General features: G+C 38.0%; 1 protein-coding gene across 1 annotated transcript in view; it reads left to right on the top strand.

The window, feature by feature from the left end:
- The first annotated feature begins 311 nt into the window (after positions 1-311).
- The window catches only part of LOC112694408 (dachshund homolog 2), a 104,991-nt gene continuing 86,106 nt past the window's right edge, over positions 312-19,196 (top strand). Inside the window, exon 1 of the mRNA XM_025569858.1 lies at positions 312-1,764. Within this exon, the coding sequence (XP_025425643.1) occupies positions 902-1,764 (863 nt within the window). The 5' untranslated portion in view covers positions 312-901. The remainder of the gene's footprint in view (positions 1,765-19,196) is intronic.

The raw sequence follows: 19,196 nt of genomic DNA, 5'->3' as shown, positions 1-19,196 counted from the left end.
GGGGGGGGGGGGTGGAAAAATATATAACCAAAGAAATATTATGCATTACACGTGTGCGCGTGTGTTGCGCGGAGACAGTGAGAGAGTCGCGTAGTCCGCGTCGCCGTAGTTGTCGTCGCAGTTGCAGCGATACGGCGACGGCCACGGTGTTCGCAGGGCGGAGCTCGGGAACGCCGGCCTGGCGGGACGGGGGTCTGACCGCTGGGCGGAGTCGCGGTGGCCGCGGCCGACCAATGGTGTGTTGCCGACGCGGTGGGGGTAATTCGGAGAGCGCGCGTTCGCACTGGCCGCGGCGGCCGAGGCATCAGCGCCAGCGCCGGCACCAGCAGCAGCAACAGCAGCAGCAGCAGCAGCAGCAGCAGCAGCAGCAGCAGTCGGCCGCGCCCGCAACAGTCGCGTTTCAACCGTATCGCCGCCCGGTCGCCTACCGTCGCCCGGCACACGCGCAAACAGTTCATAATATAATATTATCAATAATAGTATATTATTGTGATAGGTGTCGAACACGTCGCCGTCGTCGTATTATTATTATTATTGTAATTATTAAATTAACGTTTGGCGAGGATACGTCTGCGTGCGAGATCCGGTGCCGAAAGGTTGTAAGCGATCAAACCGTACCGCTGGGGGAATCGCCCGCGCCGGGGGTTTTCGTTCTTCGTTTTCCTACGCGCATGTCGACCCGGAAGGGCCGTACTACCGTCGTTTACCGGGAACAACCGTTCGTCGACAACAATAAATCCAACTACATCGGTAACACAACGTATCCGTGCGCTGTCGCGTGTGCCGCGAACAACCGCCGTTGTGATAATCGTCGTAACGTCGCTGTGCTGTGAAAACCCGCGAGCGCACCATTCTACGCACCGCAGGTGACGGGCGCCCACCCGCACCTTATACCGACGAGATGATCATGGAGTCTTCGAACGCGGCCGCGGAATCCGCAGGCTCCGGCAGCGACCGCAGCAGCAACGTGTCGACCAGCCCGCCGCCACCGCCGTCATCGTCCGTGTCGCAGCAGCAACAGCAGCTACAGCAAATGCAGATGCAACCGGCCACCGGGCCGTCGTCCGTGGGTGGCGGCAGCAGCGTGTCCGGCACTAAGGACGGCAGTCCCAGAGACGAACGGGGCAACAGCCCGATGATGAACGTCATCAACCCGTCGCAGCATCACGCCATCATCACGCCGACGCGCGGCATGAGCCCGCCGTCGTCGCAGACGGCCGCGCAACCGGTGCCGCCGCCGGTGTCTTCGATGAGCACGCTCGCGTCCCGCATACCCATGGGATTGTTCAACTCGTTGGTGCACCACTCGTCGCCGTTGGACCTGATGGCCATGGCCCACCACCACCAGCAGCAGCAACAGCAGCAACAACAGCAGCAACACCCGTCGTTGCAGCAACAGCAGCAGCAGCAGCAGCACCCACCGCGGTCGTATAACAGCCCGCCGCCCATCAGCAGCACCGATCCGGCCGCCAACGAGTGCAAGCTGGTTGAGTACCGCGGCCAGAAAGTGGCCGCCTTCATGATCGCCGGTGACACCATGCTGTGCCTGCCTCAGGCGTTCGAGTTGTTCCTCAAGCACTTGGTCGGCGGGCTGCACACCGTGTACACCAAGCTCAAGCGGCTGGACATCGTGCCGCTCGTGTGCAACGTCGAACAGGTACGCATACTCCGCGGAATGGGAGCCATACAGCCGGGCGTGAACAGGTGCAAGCTTCTGTCGTGCAAGGACTTCGACACGTTGTACAGGGACTGCACTACGGCCAGGTAGGATGTTTCACCGTGCAATCGGTTACTAAGTAATACAGTTGTTAACGTGACGTGTGCGATTCGTTGTACTTGTTGTATTCTTGGCGATGACGATACGAGTGACATTTTTAACACATTACCCGACTCACGTACGGTACAGAGATGTAAACAGCCCGAGGTTTTACGTACCGTGTTCCGCGAAAAGGACTTTAACGCGTCCCCGTTTCTTGTGTCCGGTGGGCGGACTACTAATACTTGACCCCATGCTTTCGGTTAATCGTGTACACGTAATGGGCACCTTTAATTCCTCGCGCAGGACACTACCCTATAATTTCCCTCTGTATTCGAATTTAAAAGGCGCGACTCGAACGCGTCGTGTTTCCTGTGCACGACGCATAATAGTATTGTATTAAAATGTACGTGTAATACGATTATACTTAATGTGTGTGTATATATATATATAGACAATGGCAGGTATAAATCGTCATCACGCGTTTGTGGTATTTTATGTACACTTGTGAAACGCCTTCGAAAATTACAACCGAACACCCGGCTGCGATTATGTATATGTATATACACTTATAGGTTTACAAACGTACGCTGTTATCTGTTATATACTTATATATAATTGACGGTTTCAAGACTTCAAAAGAATTATGTGCACATTTGTATGTAGGCATCTATATCCAAGTGTAATATGACAAAAGGAAAAGATACGAAATAATCGTAAAAGCTCATCGCGCTTACAATTACCCGTGTATACAAACACGCCACCGATTTCCCCCCTTTAATGTACTGCTGTAGAAGAGCCGCAGCTTTTGAGGGTTGGAAAACACGTGTTGCATTTACAGACACGGACCTCGACGACAATCACATTTATAAAACCGGCGACAGACGATTTTATTGTATATTTGTACCCTAACGGAAACGTCGGTCGTTCGTAAATCGTTTAAATAACAGTCTTATTCAAATCGCGAATATTATTATACACTGCAGCAAACGTTCGCTATTATTTATTTATAAACATTTATCAATGCATTATTAAATTATAAAAATCGATCGTGTTTTTTTTAACGTTTTTCTTGAGCGTACAGTAATCATCTTCTCTCGCAACGCGTATTGACGTTCATATAAAAATAATAAAATAATTATTACATCGCATCAACGATCGCACGATTTCATTACCCGAAAGTTATCATTTACCTCGTTCTTTTGGGTGAATGTATATTCGTACGGCTTTTAACGCAACCAGTCGTGTGTTTAATAAGCGTAGCATTGTAAATTGTTGCACCCGCCACAAACATGGTCGACGCGTATATATTATATTTTTATTCGTAGTTGTTGTAGTAGGTATGTATAATTCACTCGTACGTCGGCCGACAAAAAAATAGATGTAGGTTGGTATTAAGCTACACACACGCATGATACAGTATAATATATAGAATATATGTACACAGGAGGGTTCGGCGAGCTTAAGCGCGTAGTCGGTCAAAGGTAAAAAATTGTCGATTGGCGTATATATGGTATATATATATATAAATATAGAATTGGTGTGCACACTACGATATGGGGTTGATGTCGGGACAAAGGGGAAAAATAGCAGTCGAAAGGGTTATTTTCAGAACAGAAATACATATTGTTACATAGGAATATACAACACAACTACACTCTATGTAATAATATAATATACATAAATATATTACGGGGAGGAAATGTATATGTGTATATGCGCGGGTATATATGAATAACAATAAAATTGCGCTATATCACGCGATTGACGAGCGCATGCTATAGATCAATTAAGCAAAACTCGGGGCAAAAATAAATTCGAGGGACTTGTACATTTCGCCCACCCATTCGCTCGTGAAATAGGTAGTTCTTATTACACACTTCTTATGTTGGGTACAACTTACATACGTACACATATAAAATGTCCGGATTATTATTATTTTATGTATGTCGTAGCAATAACAACTAAAAAAATTACGCTGATGACGCCTACTTCATATTATAGGTTATACAGTTTTGTTTTTTTCTTATTACACATAATTTTCCACGAGCTTTTGATATACCAACAAACTGTTGTTTCCTTCGTGGAGCATATGACCACGACTATTTTTTCGCTGATTTTCTGTGCATAATATGTTTTCCTGTACAATACGGTTATAATACTGTATTAAGTACTTATACCCCGCATGCATAGGTAATCGTGGTTCGTGTGCTAATTTTTGAAACATTATTAATAGTATGATATATTATCTTAACCTAACCTAATCAATGCCGCAGTTTTTAAAACGTTATCTACTATTACGTACACATACATACATTAAACTGAATTACTATGTAGTAATCATATTTTTTACTGAAACGTAATACTGTATTTGTATAAGCTATAGTTATTATATTATACATCAATATGTTTAGTATATTAATGATTATTGTTGGTGAAGTACGCTTGATGTAATATATATGTATAAATTGTAAAATAATGATGTTCGAAAGTCAATCTGACAATTTAATAAATGTATTTTTTTTAAACTTTTATCCTTCGACCATTATGCCGCTTTTGAATTTGAAATCAATTGACGAGTTCAAAATCTATCGCACTATTGAAATGTAACGATGGATTCTTGCGCACGCGAAATGTAGGAGTAGGAGTATTACATGTAATATTTTTTAATAAAATAAAATAGAAAACTATGCAAAAGATATTCTTATACGCCGTGATTATTAAAAAAATAATAGTTCAAATACATGGTGCGTTGGACTGCCGTAGTATTTTAATTAATTAACTAAATTACATGTATTTTAATGCGGTCAATATTACCGATTTTTGTTTTTCGTGATTTGGTAAACTTTTAAACTCGTTTAAAGATAAATTCTATGTAACAATGGCCATCATAGATATATACTATTATTATTGTTATTACGTTCAATGGAATTATTTCTGCGATGGTTTTACGATTTAACGTTTTCAAGGTAAAAAAAAAAAGTAATAATATTTAGGTATACACACAGTTCGCTTATTAATTCATTAGGATAACGTAGATTATAACATAATAATAACGTTTATTTTAATATTACATATGTATATAATACACATTACACATCATATAGTTAATTATCGTTCGCGTTACCACGACGGTATTGAAAAATGTCTGAAGACGAGTGCCCGTTTGACAGATAATAATTATTTACACGCCGTTTTGGTCTTGACGAACGCGTTAAACGTTCCGCGTGCACACGCGCGCGCCGCGCACGTCACATCATCGCGGCGCTCCACTAAACGGCCGACGACTGCCAACCGCTTTTCGTCGCCGGACGCGCGTACGCCTCTCAGCGCGCTGGCGTTTCCGCGTCCGTGTTCCGACGGCAACTACACGCGCGTTTTTTCTCTCTCTCCCACCGCCCGTTCGGTGTCGGCCTAAAATCGATTTTCCGACTAATCTGTGCCGCACTAATTATTATTGTGATAATCGTTCCTTGCCCCGTCTCGGTGTGCGCAGCGTTGTCCTGTGCGAGTACGGCAGGCCCACGCAGCGCGTCCGACCGTGATTCATCGGTTCCGTCGCGTAATCGCCACTCATACCGACCGGGCGCGCGCAACAAAAACGCGGTCTCGGGACGTACAACGAACGTGGTACGTGTATTATAGGTATCGGTATAAACGTATAAGGTTAGATAGGCGTTTCGACGGGAGAAATCCGATCCGTTTTCTTTAAACCACTTGTTAAACGACGACGACGACGGCCACGGTGTGAGGTTCTAATGTTATTATTGTCGTTCGTCAGGGTTGGTAAATGGCCATATTTTATATATTTCGATACTCGCGTACGCCCTCTATACTCGAACGCGTGCTCTCATTCCGAAATGTAAATCGAAAATCCAATAACTTGCGATATTATTACGATTTCTATTACGTTTTCAACGATCGACTTACGTACAGCGTCCAACGTTATAATGTATTATACTCGAGTGCGTTTTTTACAATTCATTATTATTACACTTTTATATGGTTCAAAAAAACAACCATTGAAATTCATGTTTTATTGTTTCCCTGCAAGACTATAGTTTATATTAATAAGTGGGTAATTATGTGCAATGTAATAATCTATCGTTTTGTTGTTAATAGACGATATGCGCTTCTACTACTACTACTACTACTACTAACTAACTTTGCTTCGTTAGTAATATTTTAGTCTTAGGTATTTCTATCCAACGAGATAACTTATAAAATTATTGAACGAATAATCAACATAAACGGGAAACATTTAGTGTGAATTATATTTCTTGTAATTTTAATAGAAATACGTTGTTTGTATACGATACCAATAACAACCAATAACAATATATAAAAAATAGTGAATACGCTTTTAATAAGATTTTAATATTTTCTAAATAAATTCTAAGAATTTTATAAAGCTTATTCAATTGTAGTCTGGTTAATAATAATAATAATAATAATAATAATAATAGTATGATAATTTTGGTAAAATATAATAACGAACAATGCATGTCATGTACTGAGTACACACACACCCACATACATATGCATATACATACAAGTATAACTGTTATCAATTTAACTGACATTTTTGCTACGGTTCCATGAATAGTTTTATTTATTAATTAAAAAAAAATAATAATAATAATAATTATAAAAACAACTGAGAACAAAAAAAAAAAAACTTTAAAATGAAACACTTATTATAATACAATATTTAAGAAACAACAATATTTTAATCTTTTACCCACACACAATAATTGTGTTCAAGTATATTAAACATTAGTAGTATTGCCTACCTAATTAGCATACATGAAATCACGGATAAGTGAATATGAGATAATGGAAAAGTATACATTTCGATAGTGCGATTTTTACGCAATATTGTTGAAAACCACGAAATGTGTTCGCGTGTACGAGAGAATGTAGCCGAGTGGCAGCGGCGAGCACGTGCAGTGCACAGTACACGTTGTGAATGAACGGGGCGCGAGAACGGGAAAACGCGCGGAGGAAACAATAATACGGGAAAACCCGGTAACAGGTGGTCGGCCAGACGAACAGACGCACACAGTTGTACTCAATAGGCGGCATGAATGGCGAGCGAGACAGAAAGACAGAGAGTGAGTGAGAGAGAGCGAGTGAGAGTGAGCGATGAGGCAGGAGAGCTAGCAGTGTCTCTTCGACGCGGCGGCGCGGTGCGATTCCGTTTCCATTCCGAATGCACCCGCACGCGCGCCGCGCGTCACGCCGGCTGTGGTTTTTCGCCATTTCATTTCCAGTCCGACTGCCGCAGTCAGTCGAGCAGCGCTCGTTTTCCCGCGGCCAACTCTGTCGCCGTCGCCACCGACGCCGCCGTCTGTTGCCGCGTAAACTCCGCGAAACATTTAACAACAACTATTGTTGTGTTTGTCGCCGGTGCCATATCAGTGTGCTGCGAATACAAATTGAAGACGCCTTAGAAAAGAAAAATTTTGCTCGACATAACACTTGTGTATTTATTGAACATCCGCTGATCTATAAGATAACCGAAAAAATAAATTAAATTTGAGCACTAGGTAAATTTTTAAAAGATAAGCAAAAAATAATTACGAAACGGAAAATTTTCAATTTTAGATTTTAGTTTTAGAGACTCTTTAAAGCTTACGTTGCAATCCCTGCACCCCCGTTAAACCTGGTACTGGTTGGTGGTTTTTTCTTGGGAGGTTCACGTGCCGCTTTCCTTCTCGTAGGTCACACTTTTGAAATTTTGTTTGGTGACGTTATTGTTAGTGCGAAGCGGAAAGTTTCAACACGAAACTCTGCAGGCGCTACTATTACAGCTCTCTCACCAAAACTGTCGACATAAAACAATCAGTATGAGCTTTTGCACACATCAAAACACAATTTACAATTGTTCAAAGCAAAGTAAGAACGTATATTGGATTGACAAGAATGTGTTCGGTTTCGTATTAATATGTAATAACTATTACATATAATATATAATATTAATATTATAGAAATATTATTCAAATGTTCATGATTCAAAATACAAATAATTGGTAAAATTGTTTTTTTTAAATTTCCCCTGCATATGTCAACACGCCACTGGCTGCGTGCATTTACGAATATAGTGGCAGAGAATTTTTTTTTTACGCATATTGAGTAACCGTATGTCATGGGACATTTGCTTTTCCGTTATCAATTGCGATGATAATAATAATTTCGTCAGCCAGTATAGCATATCTGTACGACCGACACAGTTCTCTGCAGTATTATTTTAAAGTTGTACACTTATCTGGGTACAGTAAATAAATGGCATCACGACATTATTTATTATTTAACGTAAAATTGTTGTAAACGTGTGATGTTAGACGAGAAATGGGCGCACTAATAAAATTCAATACACGATGTACCGTAACGACTAGGCGAAACATTCCGTTTTTCGATGTACGCATATTATATATTGCATATACGTTACATTATTTTATACATATATTTGCGTGTTATATTTAATTTGGGTGACAGTGGAAATCTTATACAAATTTTCAATTGCACTTAAAATGTACATGTACCTATATACGCTTAACTTGCATTATACACTGTACAATACATCAATAAAAATACGAGTACGTTGCAGTACTTACCTTAAACGCGCGTACATAGTACTTATATTCATACATGTATAAGTCTGTATTTTATTCACAACACAATGTATTTTACATGTTATATGTGTACGGTCTTCAGAACAACAGACGGTCATCGTCGTCCGGAGGAGAAATATATTATTATTTATTTTTATGTACCTACTCACTCACACACTACTACACACATAATAGCTCATGTGTACCTGTAGCGTTGAAAGTACACTCCGTGATAATTAACGTTTTACGGTTTTAATGGTAATAATGTACGTGTCAATTATATTATTATTATATTATTCAACTAAACAATAATAGTGTTATATAGGTGTATTGAACTCGGACAGTATCAGGAGATTATTAAACTGCTGTTGACCGGTAAAAAGAGTATTTGAGGAATTGAACCTGAAAGACAGTTATTTGAGTCGGTGTTTATTTTTCATTCGCTTTTATGATTGAATAATATGGCTAAATATTTAAGCGTATAATATACTACATACAAACGCGCAGTCTTTTTTACGAGCGCGTATCCGTTTCTCTTTCGCGAAAAGGGTTAATTTAAAAAACGGTACAGCTGTACACTACGTCTTATACAATCCGATTACTTGAACGTTAATGCTTTGCGAAAGAGGGTGAAATAAGCCTTTTTAAAAATTCATCGTTTTCCAGGGTTAGAAGCGCCATTAATTTTTTTTTTTTATAAAAAAAAATTACAAGATACACTCAAGGTTTAACGCAGCGCACAGCAATATTTTATTCTTTTATTATTACTGTCCGCATTAAACCGCTGGTATTAAAATTGCAATTTAACACACATTTCCCAGATACATGTAACACAAAATCATAATATTTTCATCTATACCTACATGTTTGTGAACTTTGAGTGCATTTTGCGCATTAAAATGGCCGATATAGAATCGGACACAATCAGTTCGTAATATTTGTCATCGGTGGTCGTATAGCAGCAGTGATATGTAGTGGAGTCCCCCCCATATTTTATCTCCGAAATGTCTCCGCCTCTATACCATCAGAGTACAAAAGCGGATTACCATGTCTATTGTGCCAGTGTGGAGACAAAAATAGGACGACGCCATGTTCGAAAAACGTAAATAAAAAAAATTACTCTTTATATATTTCAATGCTTTCACACACACACAAACACACACACACACACACACACACACACACACACACACACACACACACACACACACACACGCATACAGGAAAATAGACAGTAGCAGCAGCAGTGGTAGCAACCTGAAAACACGTAGAACATCAATGATGGTCGGAACACAGTTGAAACGTAAAAAAAAAAAAAAATACAAAATGTGTATTTCTCGTCTGACTGGCCGCGTAACAATAAGATAGAGACACACACAAATGGTGGAGCATAATAATATTATATAATACGCTCTTCTCCACGGGTCCACTCGATAAAGGGGTGTCGTGCGTACTCGATACTCATCCTCTGATCGTGTTGTCCTGGTAAGACATGACGACGAGGGGTGGCGTAGAAATCGATCTGCCGTCGCCACATTTATCCCTCCGCGTCGTCCTTGTAACCCAGTTACGCGCGCCGCGTGTGCTCTGCAGCTCTCGTTCGGAAACAATATCAACACATCGTATTTATATACATACACTCTTATTGGGGGAAGACACACTATTATTTAACCGTACGTACTTATATATTATTTTATATTGTAACATACATTGCAGGCTGTGTACTGATGTATAGTATCCATCTATCCGTGGTTGCGAGTGTGTGTGTGCTTGTATATACAGCTTACATATATTTGTGTATGTGTGTGTGTGATTTACACCACTTGCGGCGCGTATGAATGCAACGAAAGGTCTCTCTTTTTTTTTAGTTTTTATGATCTACTCCCATTTATTATTATTATTATTGAGCATGGGTTACATTATATATACAAAACGAAAGCAGTAGCTATATACGTGTATATATATATATAAATTCGATGGTTATGTAGCGCAAAAATCGCGTGGCCCGAGGGAGTGGTTCACACAACGAATGATGGTTGGGATGTGCATGGGGCGGAATATTATACTAAACTGCAGAAAAAAACGCGTACACAGATAGTTTTAAAAAACAGCTGCACAGTATTTTATATATGTGTGTGTATAATATATATCTAAATGTTTACGAGTATTTTGATTATTCCAAATTTTTTTTAACCGTTATTCAGCTAAAAATCATTATAATATATTACGTATTTTTTTTTTTGGTGTGTCACCAACCCTATGTATAGATTTCATTTTTTCTTTTCAGATTTAGGAAATTATTTTTTTATTTTTAATATTATTAATCATAATTTTTGCAATATTATTGATCACCCGCCCAATGTTTACAGGAGACAACACCGCACCGCATGTATCGCCATTGTCGTATACTATCGACCAGTACATGTTTCCTATTTAAAACATTGACCGTTTATAGTTAAATATTTTCTTATTTTGTATAACAAAGTAACGAGTCTTCGTGTTAATATTTTTAAGTAAATAATAATAGAGAAAGTTTGTTAATTTTATTTCCATTTTTTAATGCGATTGCTGATTATTCTAACATTATGAATTCAACTTCACCACACAATCATTTGGTGAACCATTAATATTTTTGAACAACATAACGGAATTATGTATAAAATAAGTACCAGTGCTGTACAGGCATATTTTTTCTTTTAATTATTATAATTCATACAAATTAATTAAGTCATATTTTTATTGGTATGCTTAAATATATATATATATATATCTTTTAATGTTGTTAAAACCTTGATGTATTTATGTATGGATGCTAAGATGCTAATTAGTGACCGGATATGACTTGTATTTATATGAATTATCATTAATTGTATTGAAATAAATTCGGCAACAATCTAATTTATACTTCTCATATTTCAAAAGTGGTGAAATAAAAATCAAATTATATCTTGTCTTTGTGAGATTTGATCAGAACAATTGAAAAAAAAAGTAATATAATCAAACGAATAAAATTGTAATTACTATTATAATCGTCTATGATGAAGTAAATATAAATATATATATATATATATATGACTATAAAAGTATATTTAGCAATTTGTAAAATTTAATCGTCTCTTAAGATTTCGTTCGATGAAAACATACGTGGATATAATGATAATAATAATGAATGGTAATGAATACGAATAATAGTATAATGAGAATAATATAAAAACACGAGCAGATTAAATCTAGTCTATTGCATATTAGGTAGGTTTTTCATGTCCGCTGACCATTAATCGCAAAATCTTTTTTTTTTATTAGTATAATTGCAGATAGTTTTATTTTCTCATTTTATTTTAGTATGTGTCTTTTCGTTTTGAAACTATAATAGAAAATTACTTCTCGGTTATTGAGATATAATATACAGAGTGATAATTTTATGGTAAAAGTCTGTACGGATAACAGATAATCATACCATTTATTCACAAAAATGTTTGTTCACACCTGTAATTTCGGGATCAACTTTTTAAAATGATGCGTAACGATAATCTTGCGTAGTTTTTTAAGTTAAATTTTCATTTACTTTTGTTTTTGGTGATCCGACGGATAATAACAAAACATTAATCAAAATATTTTCACTGCTGACTAGTTTACGATATGATAATATATTATTTTTGGCATCACATCCCATGGTGTTATAGCATTTTATTAGTGGTGACACTATGCCGCCAAAAAAAGAAATTAGTACGTAAATATAATTTGAATAAAAATATTTTTCACACACAATATTGTGTATTGTGTACGTGTTTCGTATACGATAAACCTTATTGTGTGCGATGAGTACAGATATACGCGAATGATCAGTAAATATTATTTGAAAGAGATATCAAGTTCACAGACCGCGTCGTCGTATATTCGTCCAAGTTGTTTAATTACGGTATAAGTGTATGTGTGTGCATGTGTATAGAGTAGGTAATCATAATTAAAAAATAATAATAAAAAAAAATTGTTTGCTCGAATAACAACAATGTACACACAACTATATACTGGTACTGCTATATGTTCTATGCACACATACGTTATTATTAAATTATTGCTGCTATATATCTGCTATTCGTTTTCTATTGTAATGACACATTGGGCGTCGTATCATCCGAGAGAAACACACACACATACACACACACACACGCACACACACTTATGCACGCACCGAATATGCATATGCGTGTTTACAGTGTACACATTTAATTGCGAGTTGTACATACGATTCCCATCGTACGAATGCAAAGGAAACGTTGTTATACGTCGGACAGCAGTAATCATAATAATAATGATAAAACACCAGTTTTTTTCTTTCATTTCGTTTCGTTTCGTTTTAATAGACATTTGTAAGAGAAACACTAATTAATCCATACGCTAATTAAACTGGGTCCAATAGAACAGTATATATATATACGGTATATGTGTGCGTATAAACGAACTACACGCGCACGTCTTGGCTTGGCACGATAATTGCATGTGTTTACCGAAAAATGGTAATTATTACCGTCGTCGTGCGGCTTAGATATATAAAAAATATATATTCTGCTATGTCCGTTCGTCTTTCTCTCTCTCTCTCTCTCTTATAACTGACATCATTCGGTCGGTCGTTCAAATAATGTTATTGTTTAAAAGTAGTGAAAAAAAACATCAAAATTTCTCTTAATATTATAACCGTTTGTAATTGTATATTTTTGAAATTAAAATATTCGAACACGAGTGAATAAAATATTGAATATTCACATTTTTATGAGAAACACGCGCCAAGGACGTGTATTATTCACATTTATATTGAACTAGACGATAATTTATTATGTTGTGTATACTATTCAGACGTTTTACTCGGGTTAAGTTTTTTTCTTCGTAAGATAACAGAATCGCGATTCAATACACATACTCGTAATACACGCGCGATCGAATCGAACGTAACCGAATAAGACGTGCGCGCTGCGTCGTTTACTTCTCGGGTCGAAATAATTTTCGTCGAGTCATATGTATAAAATAATCCGAACATTTTATCTTTGATTTCGACGTCGAAACAATAGAGAGCGACTGCAACGAGGCAACGAGTTGTGACGCAGTGTGGGGGGGGGGGGAGAACTTATCGCCGTGTAAACCTCGGGCCAGTTGGTTGGTTCACGAGCGTAGATTTTTTTTTTACGGGATGACAATAATATTATATAGTCGTACGCGCGCGCGTGTTTTACCACCCGATGGTTTTTCTCCATTAACCTCATCATAGGTGTTACAAACAAGCGCATACACATGTGCATGTACAACGTGTACACGAGTTATCACATGGTATGTCATCGTCGTTATCAATGCAAACAAATCTGAAACGTACGCGATTATCGCGACGAGCACTGCATTCCGATTTCTGAGCACGACGAAAATCATAAAACTGCATAAATAGACGATCCGGAATGCAATGCAACGATGCGTTTTCCGAAACTCACTGAAAGATTGATATCCACGCGAATCCGTTTTAGCGTCGTACGTACTATGTCCAGTGCCGTGTAATGCCGTCGGGGGCACACATATTTTGCCGCCTCATAGTAGACATGAATGTATGATATCGAGAAGTACTATAAACTATATATATAGTTAATAGGGTTGATAAGTATTATTTTTATTTATAATTAGTATTTACTACAACTGTACTTCTGCAATATTATATGTATAGCCGTACAAGTATAAACAAATAAAATTTATTATAATTAAAAATATTTTTCATATAATACTTAAATCTTTTAACATTAAATTGTATAATACATTTAATAACTGACGGAGTAATTGATTTATTACGAAAAATCAAAAAAATGTTTGAAAAATTGGTATACAAATATAAAATATTTTTAAATTTTGCCGCCGAGGGCAAATGCCCTCATTGCCCCACGTCAAACACGTCCCTGACTATGTCTAACGATTATATTGCACTAAAGGGTTAAAACACTCCTGGACGGTCGATGCGAACAAATACGTTGGCCGCGGTAGTTTACTGGCAACGGGTTTTAACGGCCCCGTACAACCGCCGAACACCGTAGCGTTTGTTACGCGCGCGCGCGCGTGGGGGGATGATTCTCGGGGCCGCGGCGCACCGGGTACAGCGCCCGTGTTCATCAGCTCCGTCGCGGTTCGGCACAGTTGGTCGGACAAGCAGTCAACAATCGTAAATCACGTACGCGCTGGCGGCGGATAATTAACATCGGTGTACGGCGAGCGCACGGTGTGTTAACAGGGTCCGGTCGGGCACCCGGTACGATGTTCGGCCGTGCAACGGGGCCGAGGAAACGCGCGGAAACCGCGACGTTAAGCGAACTGTTATTTCGTATTGGGCGCGTATGCGATATTGTAGCGCGGGAAATGTTATACGATCGCGTACCGCGTGTTTTCACCGATTTTTTACATAATTCGCGTAGAAAGCAGATAAATCGAAAAAGTGGTCGTCCCGCGGACACGCACGACTCTCGGTATTATTACAATATTTATTATTATTATGATTGTCATTTATTTTTATAGATCACGGTTGTCCGCCATTGTTCTACATATATTTATATATTTACAAAATAAACACCGCAGTAATATCTATGTAATATTTGTAATACGAACACGTGTATGACGAACGTTAATATTTCGTATTACACACACACCACACACGTAGTATAATCGTATTAGTAAGAAATCATACGTAAAAAGACATGTACCGCGCTTTCCCGGGTTTTTTTTTTCTAGAAATTTCACTACGTCCTATCACGTAGTCGATCGCAATCAAAACATACACATAACCGTCGTTATTCCGCTGTCCTTGTTGTGTTATATTGACGTAATTAAATCGAAATACCTGTAGTGTAAATTTACGGTTTTTAAGTAAAATCAAAATATGCACGCTTGTTTATTTATGTATGCGAATACGAAATCGTCGAGTAAAACGGAAATAATTACAGAAATTATATAGCTACAGAACATTCGGTCATATTAATATGCACAAATTATGTTGCTTTTCTCGAAAATCGATAGGTGCAAGAAATTTGATTATTATTATTCCATCTCGAGTGATAAAAAAACAATTATTATTACCATTATATAAGTATATTTGCACAATAATAAAAAATATTTAATACGGAGACATTTGTATAGTTAATGTAGATGTATTGAAACTAAACACATATCAACTACGTAGTTCTGATCACATTAATTTACAATTAAACACTAATCTCGTTTTATGTTAATTTCATACATATATTTAAATGTCGTTTTAAAGCCAAGAATTTGTGTGGGCGATATATTTTATACCCACGACATTTTTACGTACGTATATATATAACGGCGACGATATGTTTTATGGCACAAAAACAATGAGTGATTTAAAATAATTAATTATTGTTAACCGAGAATAATTTAATAAGGATGCAACAATAATATTATTGTCCAAAAGTATTTAAATATTAATATAATTCTTAAACAAATCTGATAATACTGTTTTATACATTCCAAAGAATATTTAGTAGGCGTTCGCGTCATTATGGGAATAATAATAATTTAAGCAAAAGTTATAACAGTTAAAATATTTAGTATTATTTTAACTTTTTTTTTTTTTTTATGATCAGCATTGCGCGAGCTAAATTATTTTAATTCTTCAAATTATATCGAGTATAAAGTGTTTGCATTATTTAAGATATTATAGCGCACCCGAACACCGTTTCTTTTGCATTCTTACAGCGTGGTGTTTAGTATTGTTTTAGCACTTAATTTAATATCGATCTGGTTTTTTTTTCGATTGCGTGCGTTTTCTTCATAAAATTTAAAAAGAAAAAATCACCAGCACCTATTATACTCCACATGCCGTCTTCGGCATGAATTTCAATCGTTTGGAAAAATAACTGAAAAAAAATTACCGAAAACCGGTTGATTAATTTTTGCGTCCGAAAATCTTCATTCGTTTTTTTTTCATATATTTAAAATCACATTTCATCAGGGTTTCGTAAACGTTCGCGTTGTCAATGATAATATCGTAACGGAGAACATGAATCGCATAGTAGCCCACGGGTATGTGCTCTGGATAGAATAAGTGAACGGACATCGCGTGACTGTCGGTGAAACGATATAAAAATCACGAGTTAATGAAATTATTACCGAAAAAAAAAATAAAAAATAAAAAATAAATAAAAAAATACCACATTAAAACATGGCCTCGCGGGGACTGCACGATCTACTACTACAACGGCAAGCGTGTTGTCATTCGGTTGACGTTTTAGGCGGTCTGAGAACAAACTAGCCGCCGTAGTGCCCGGCAAACCTATGATTATGTGCTTAAAAAATTATTTGCTCCTTCGTGTGCCGCCTCGTTTCCTCACGGGTACAGGAGAAAGAGAGTGAAGACACGCGTGTTCGACGGCTGGTGCGTAGTAGTAGCGTTCGTCGTTGAATAGGAACACCGAGCACAAAAGACACATTTCTCAGTGGATTCGAAACGCTCCCGAAAAATCGTTGTGTTATTAATAAAATGTTTGAAAAAAAAAATGATAATAATACAAATAAATAAGTAATATAAATAACACGCGTGGTAATAGTAATAATACATATGTACACACCGAGGGACCACTTCAAGCCCCGCCGAAACGCATTAGTACAGTGCGCGTCGTCGCTATTATATATATATATATATATATACCTGACCAATTAGTTATGGGGAATCCGAGAGAGCCCCGGCAACAAATATACCATGTATTATTGGTATTGGTTCAGTTTTATGTGTGTGTCCTTGTTGCATTGCTGCGTTATTATTATTATTAAGATGACGGGTTTACAAACAACGAGAATAATAATAATTTATCAATACGTCAATGAGCACAGGCGTTTGAGAGAAGATGAAAAAAAAATCGAAACGAAACAAAACAAACCGAACGAGCACGCATCGTCGCCGTACGAGAGAGAGAGAGAGAGAGCGAGAGCGAGAGAGAGAGAGAGAGAGAGAGAGAGAGTGAGAGAGAGACCGTGGTGCGCGTGTGCTGCAGGAAGAAGAACGGTGTGATATAGCGGAGAAAAAAAAACCTCTAGTTGTTCGAAATTACTTATCGGATACGCCGTGTCTCGGCGGGCTCTCTCGGGTAATTTAAAAAAATAAATATTGTTACAGCCGCGCGAGTCCGTGTCTATTTGTTATCATTCGTCATGCGTGTTCGTCAAAAGAACACACAATATATATGTATGTGTGTGTGTGTATATAGTACATACGTATAGGTAATATTAATAATAAATAATAATGTTACATTATACACGTCGATGTTACTCGTTGTTATTTGCTCGTCGAAAGGCAATCGCGTATTACGCCCGTTGTAGTACTATTATGCGCGTACGTATAACACGTATTATTATAGTTGTACCTCTGCTGCACACGAACAACAATTATTTAGCTGACGTTTTCCAAATTAACGCCCCGGGACAGTGGCGGTCGCGTCGACGTCTCCGTGCGCATATGTCCTGCACGTACTCGAATGGTGCGCGTCTAATATCTGTCCGTTCTTATTTTTTTATTGTTATTGATCTCTGCGCTGCTTCGTGTACGCAAATACGGTACACATATCTAATATATATATACCCGGGTTGTTTTACGTGATCCGTATTGTAACGTGCACATAATCCCGCATTGTGCCCGCCGCCGTCATACGGATCATTTTCTCACGTGCGTGGATAAACGTTGACGGTTGTTACACGGTAAAGACATTGTATAAACAATAATAATGTACGAAGAGGAAATATCGCGGTCACTATTCGACGGGACGGTAAAAAGCTAACATCGGCTTGTCCTACGTAATTTATATGTATTACATCGATGCGTACGCGCTGTAGAAAAAACGCGCGGTCGGAACGCGAATCACAGCGCCGCGAACGTTCCTGGTCCGTATCAATAGCGTGCGTTTTACATTATAATACGCGCGTACTTTTCGCATGAAAATGTCAATTTCGCGAGCCGCCGCCGCAGCGGACCGAGATTGATTTATTGATTATAATATAGTTTTCCCCTTTGTCGTTTTATGCGAATGTTTGTGTTCGGGTCTAATGACTAAGAATTGTGAATCACAATATTGTCCGTCTGTCAGTTACGTATGTACATCATGTACGTCTGTTATCGTTATAATGAACACGAGTTTATGCGATATTTGTACGTATCGACGTCTGTATTCAATGCTTGAACTGTATGTGTCTTTTAACTATTTTATATTTTTATAATATCGGTGTTATGAATATGTATATATGCATACAAATACATCCAATAAAATATTTAATACGAGACGACTGTCCTAACTTATATGCTGATGTTATTAAATATTCGCTGTACAGTTGTTGAATGGCCAAGGTCGAAAACGCAATCCGTTCGTGTTGCCCGGGTATCGTAAAAACAATATATTTTTTTACCGCTGACCTTTCGAACGTTACGCGATTACGTTTCGGGGTTGAGACATTTTATTGTAACATAATTGTTGTTGTCTTACTACGTATTCGACAGTTATCTCGCGCTCCAAATATTAAGAAACGCAATGCGCGTACTGGATGCCATGTGTCAATTAAGCTTATGTAAATTTATGTACACAGAGATGGATTTATTCGCATATTAACATGCTATTGACGAATAATATTCGTTTCGTATATTAAATTTAAAATTTTAGATTATTTCGAATTTCAGGCTCATTTGTTTAATTCATTTTAGTGGTGGGAAAACATTAAACTCGCACACATATAAATATTTATTATGTAGTTCAGTACGTCAAATTCGAATCCTAATAATCTTGATTTAATCGAGGATG

Source organism: Sipha flava, unplaced genomic scaffold, assembly GCF_003268045.1.
Source record: "Sipha flava isolate LNK unplaced genomic scaffold, YSA_version1 129_pilon_pilon, whole genome shotgun sequence".
Classification (NCBI taxonomy): domain Eukaryota; kingdom Metazoa; phylum Arthropoda; class Insecta; order Hemiptera; family Aphididae; genus Sipha; species Sipha flava.
Note: the sequence above shows the minus strand (reverse complement) of the source record. Positions and strands in the feature narration are given on the sequence as shown.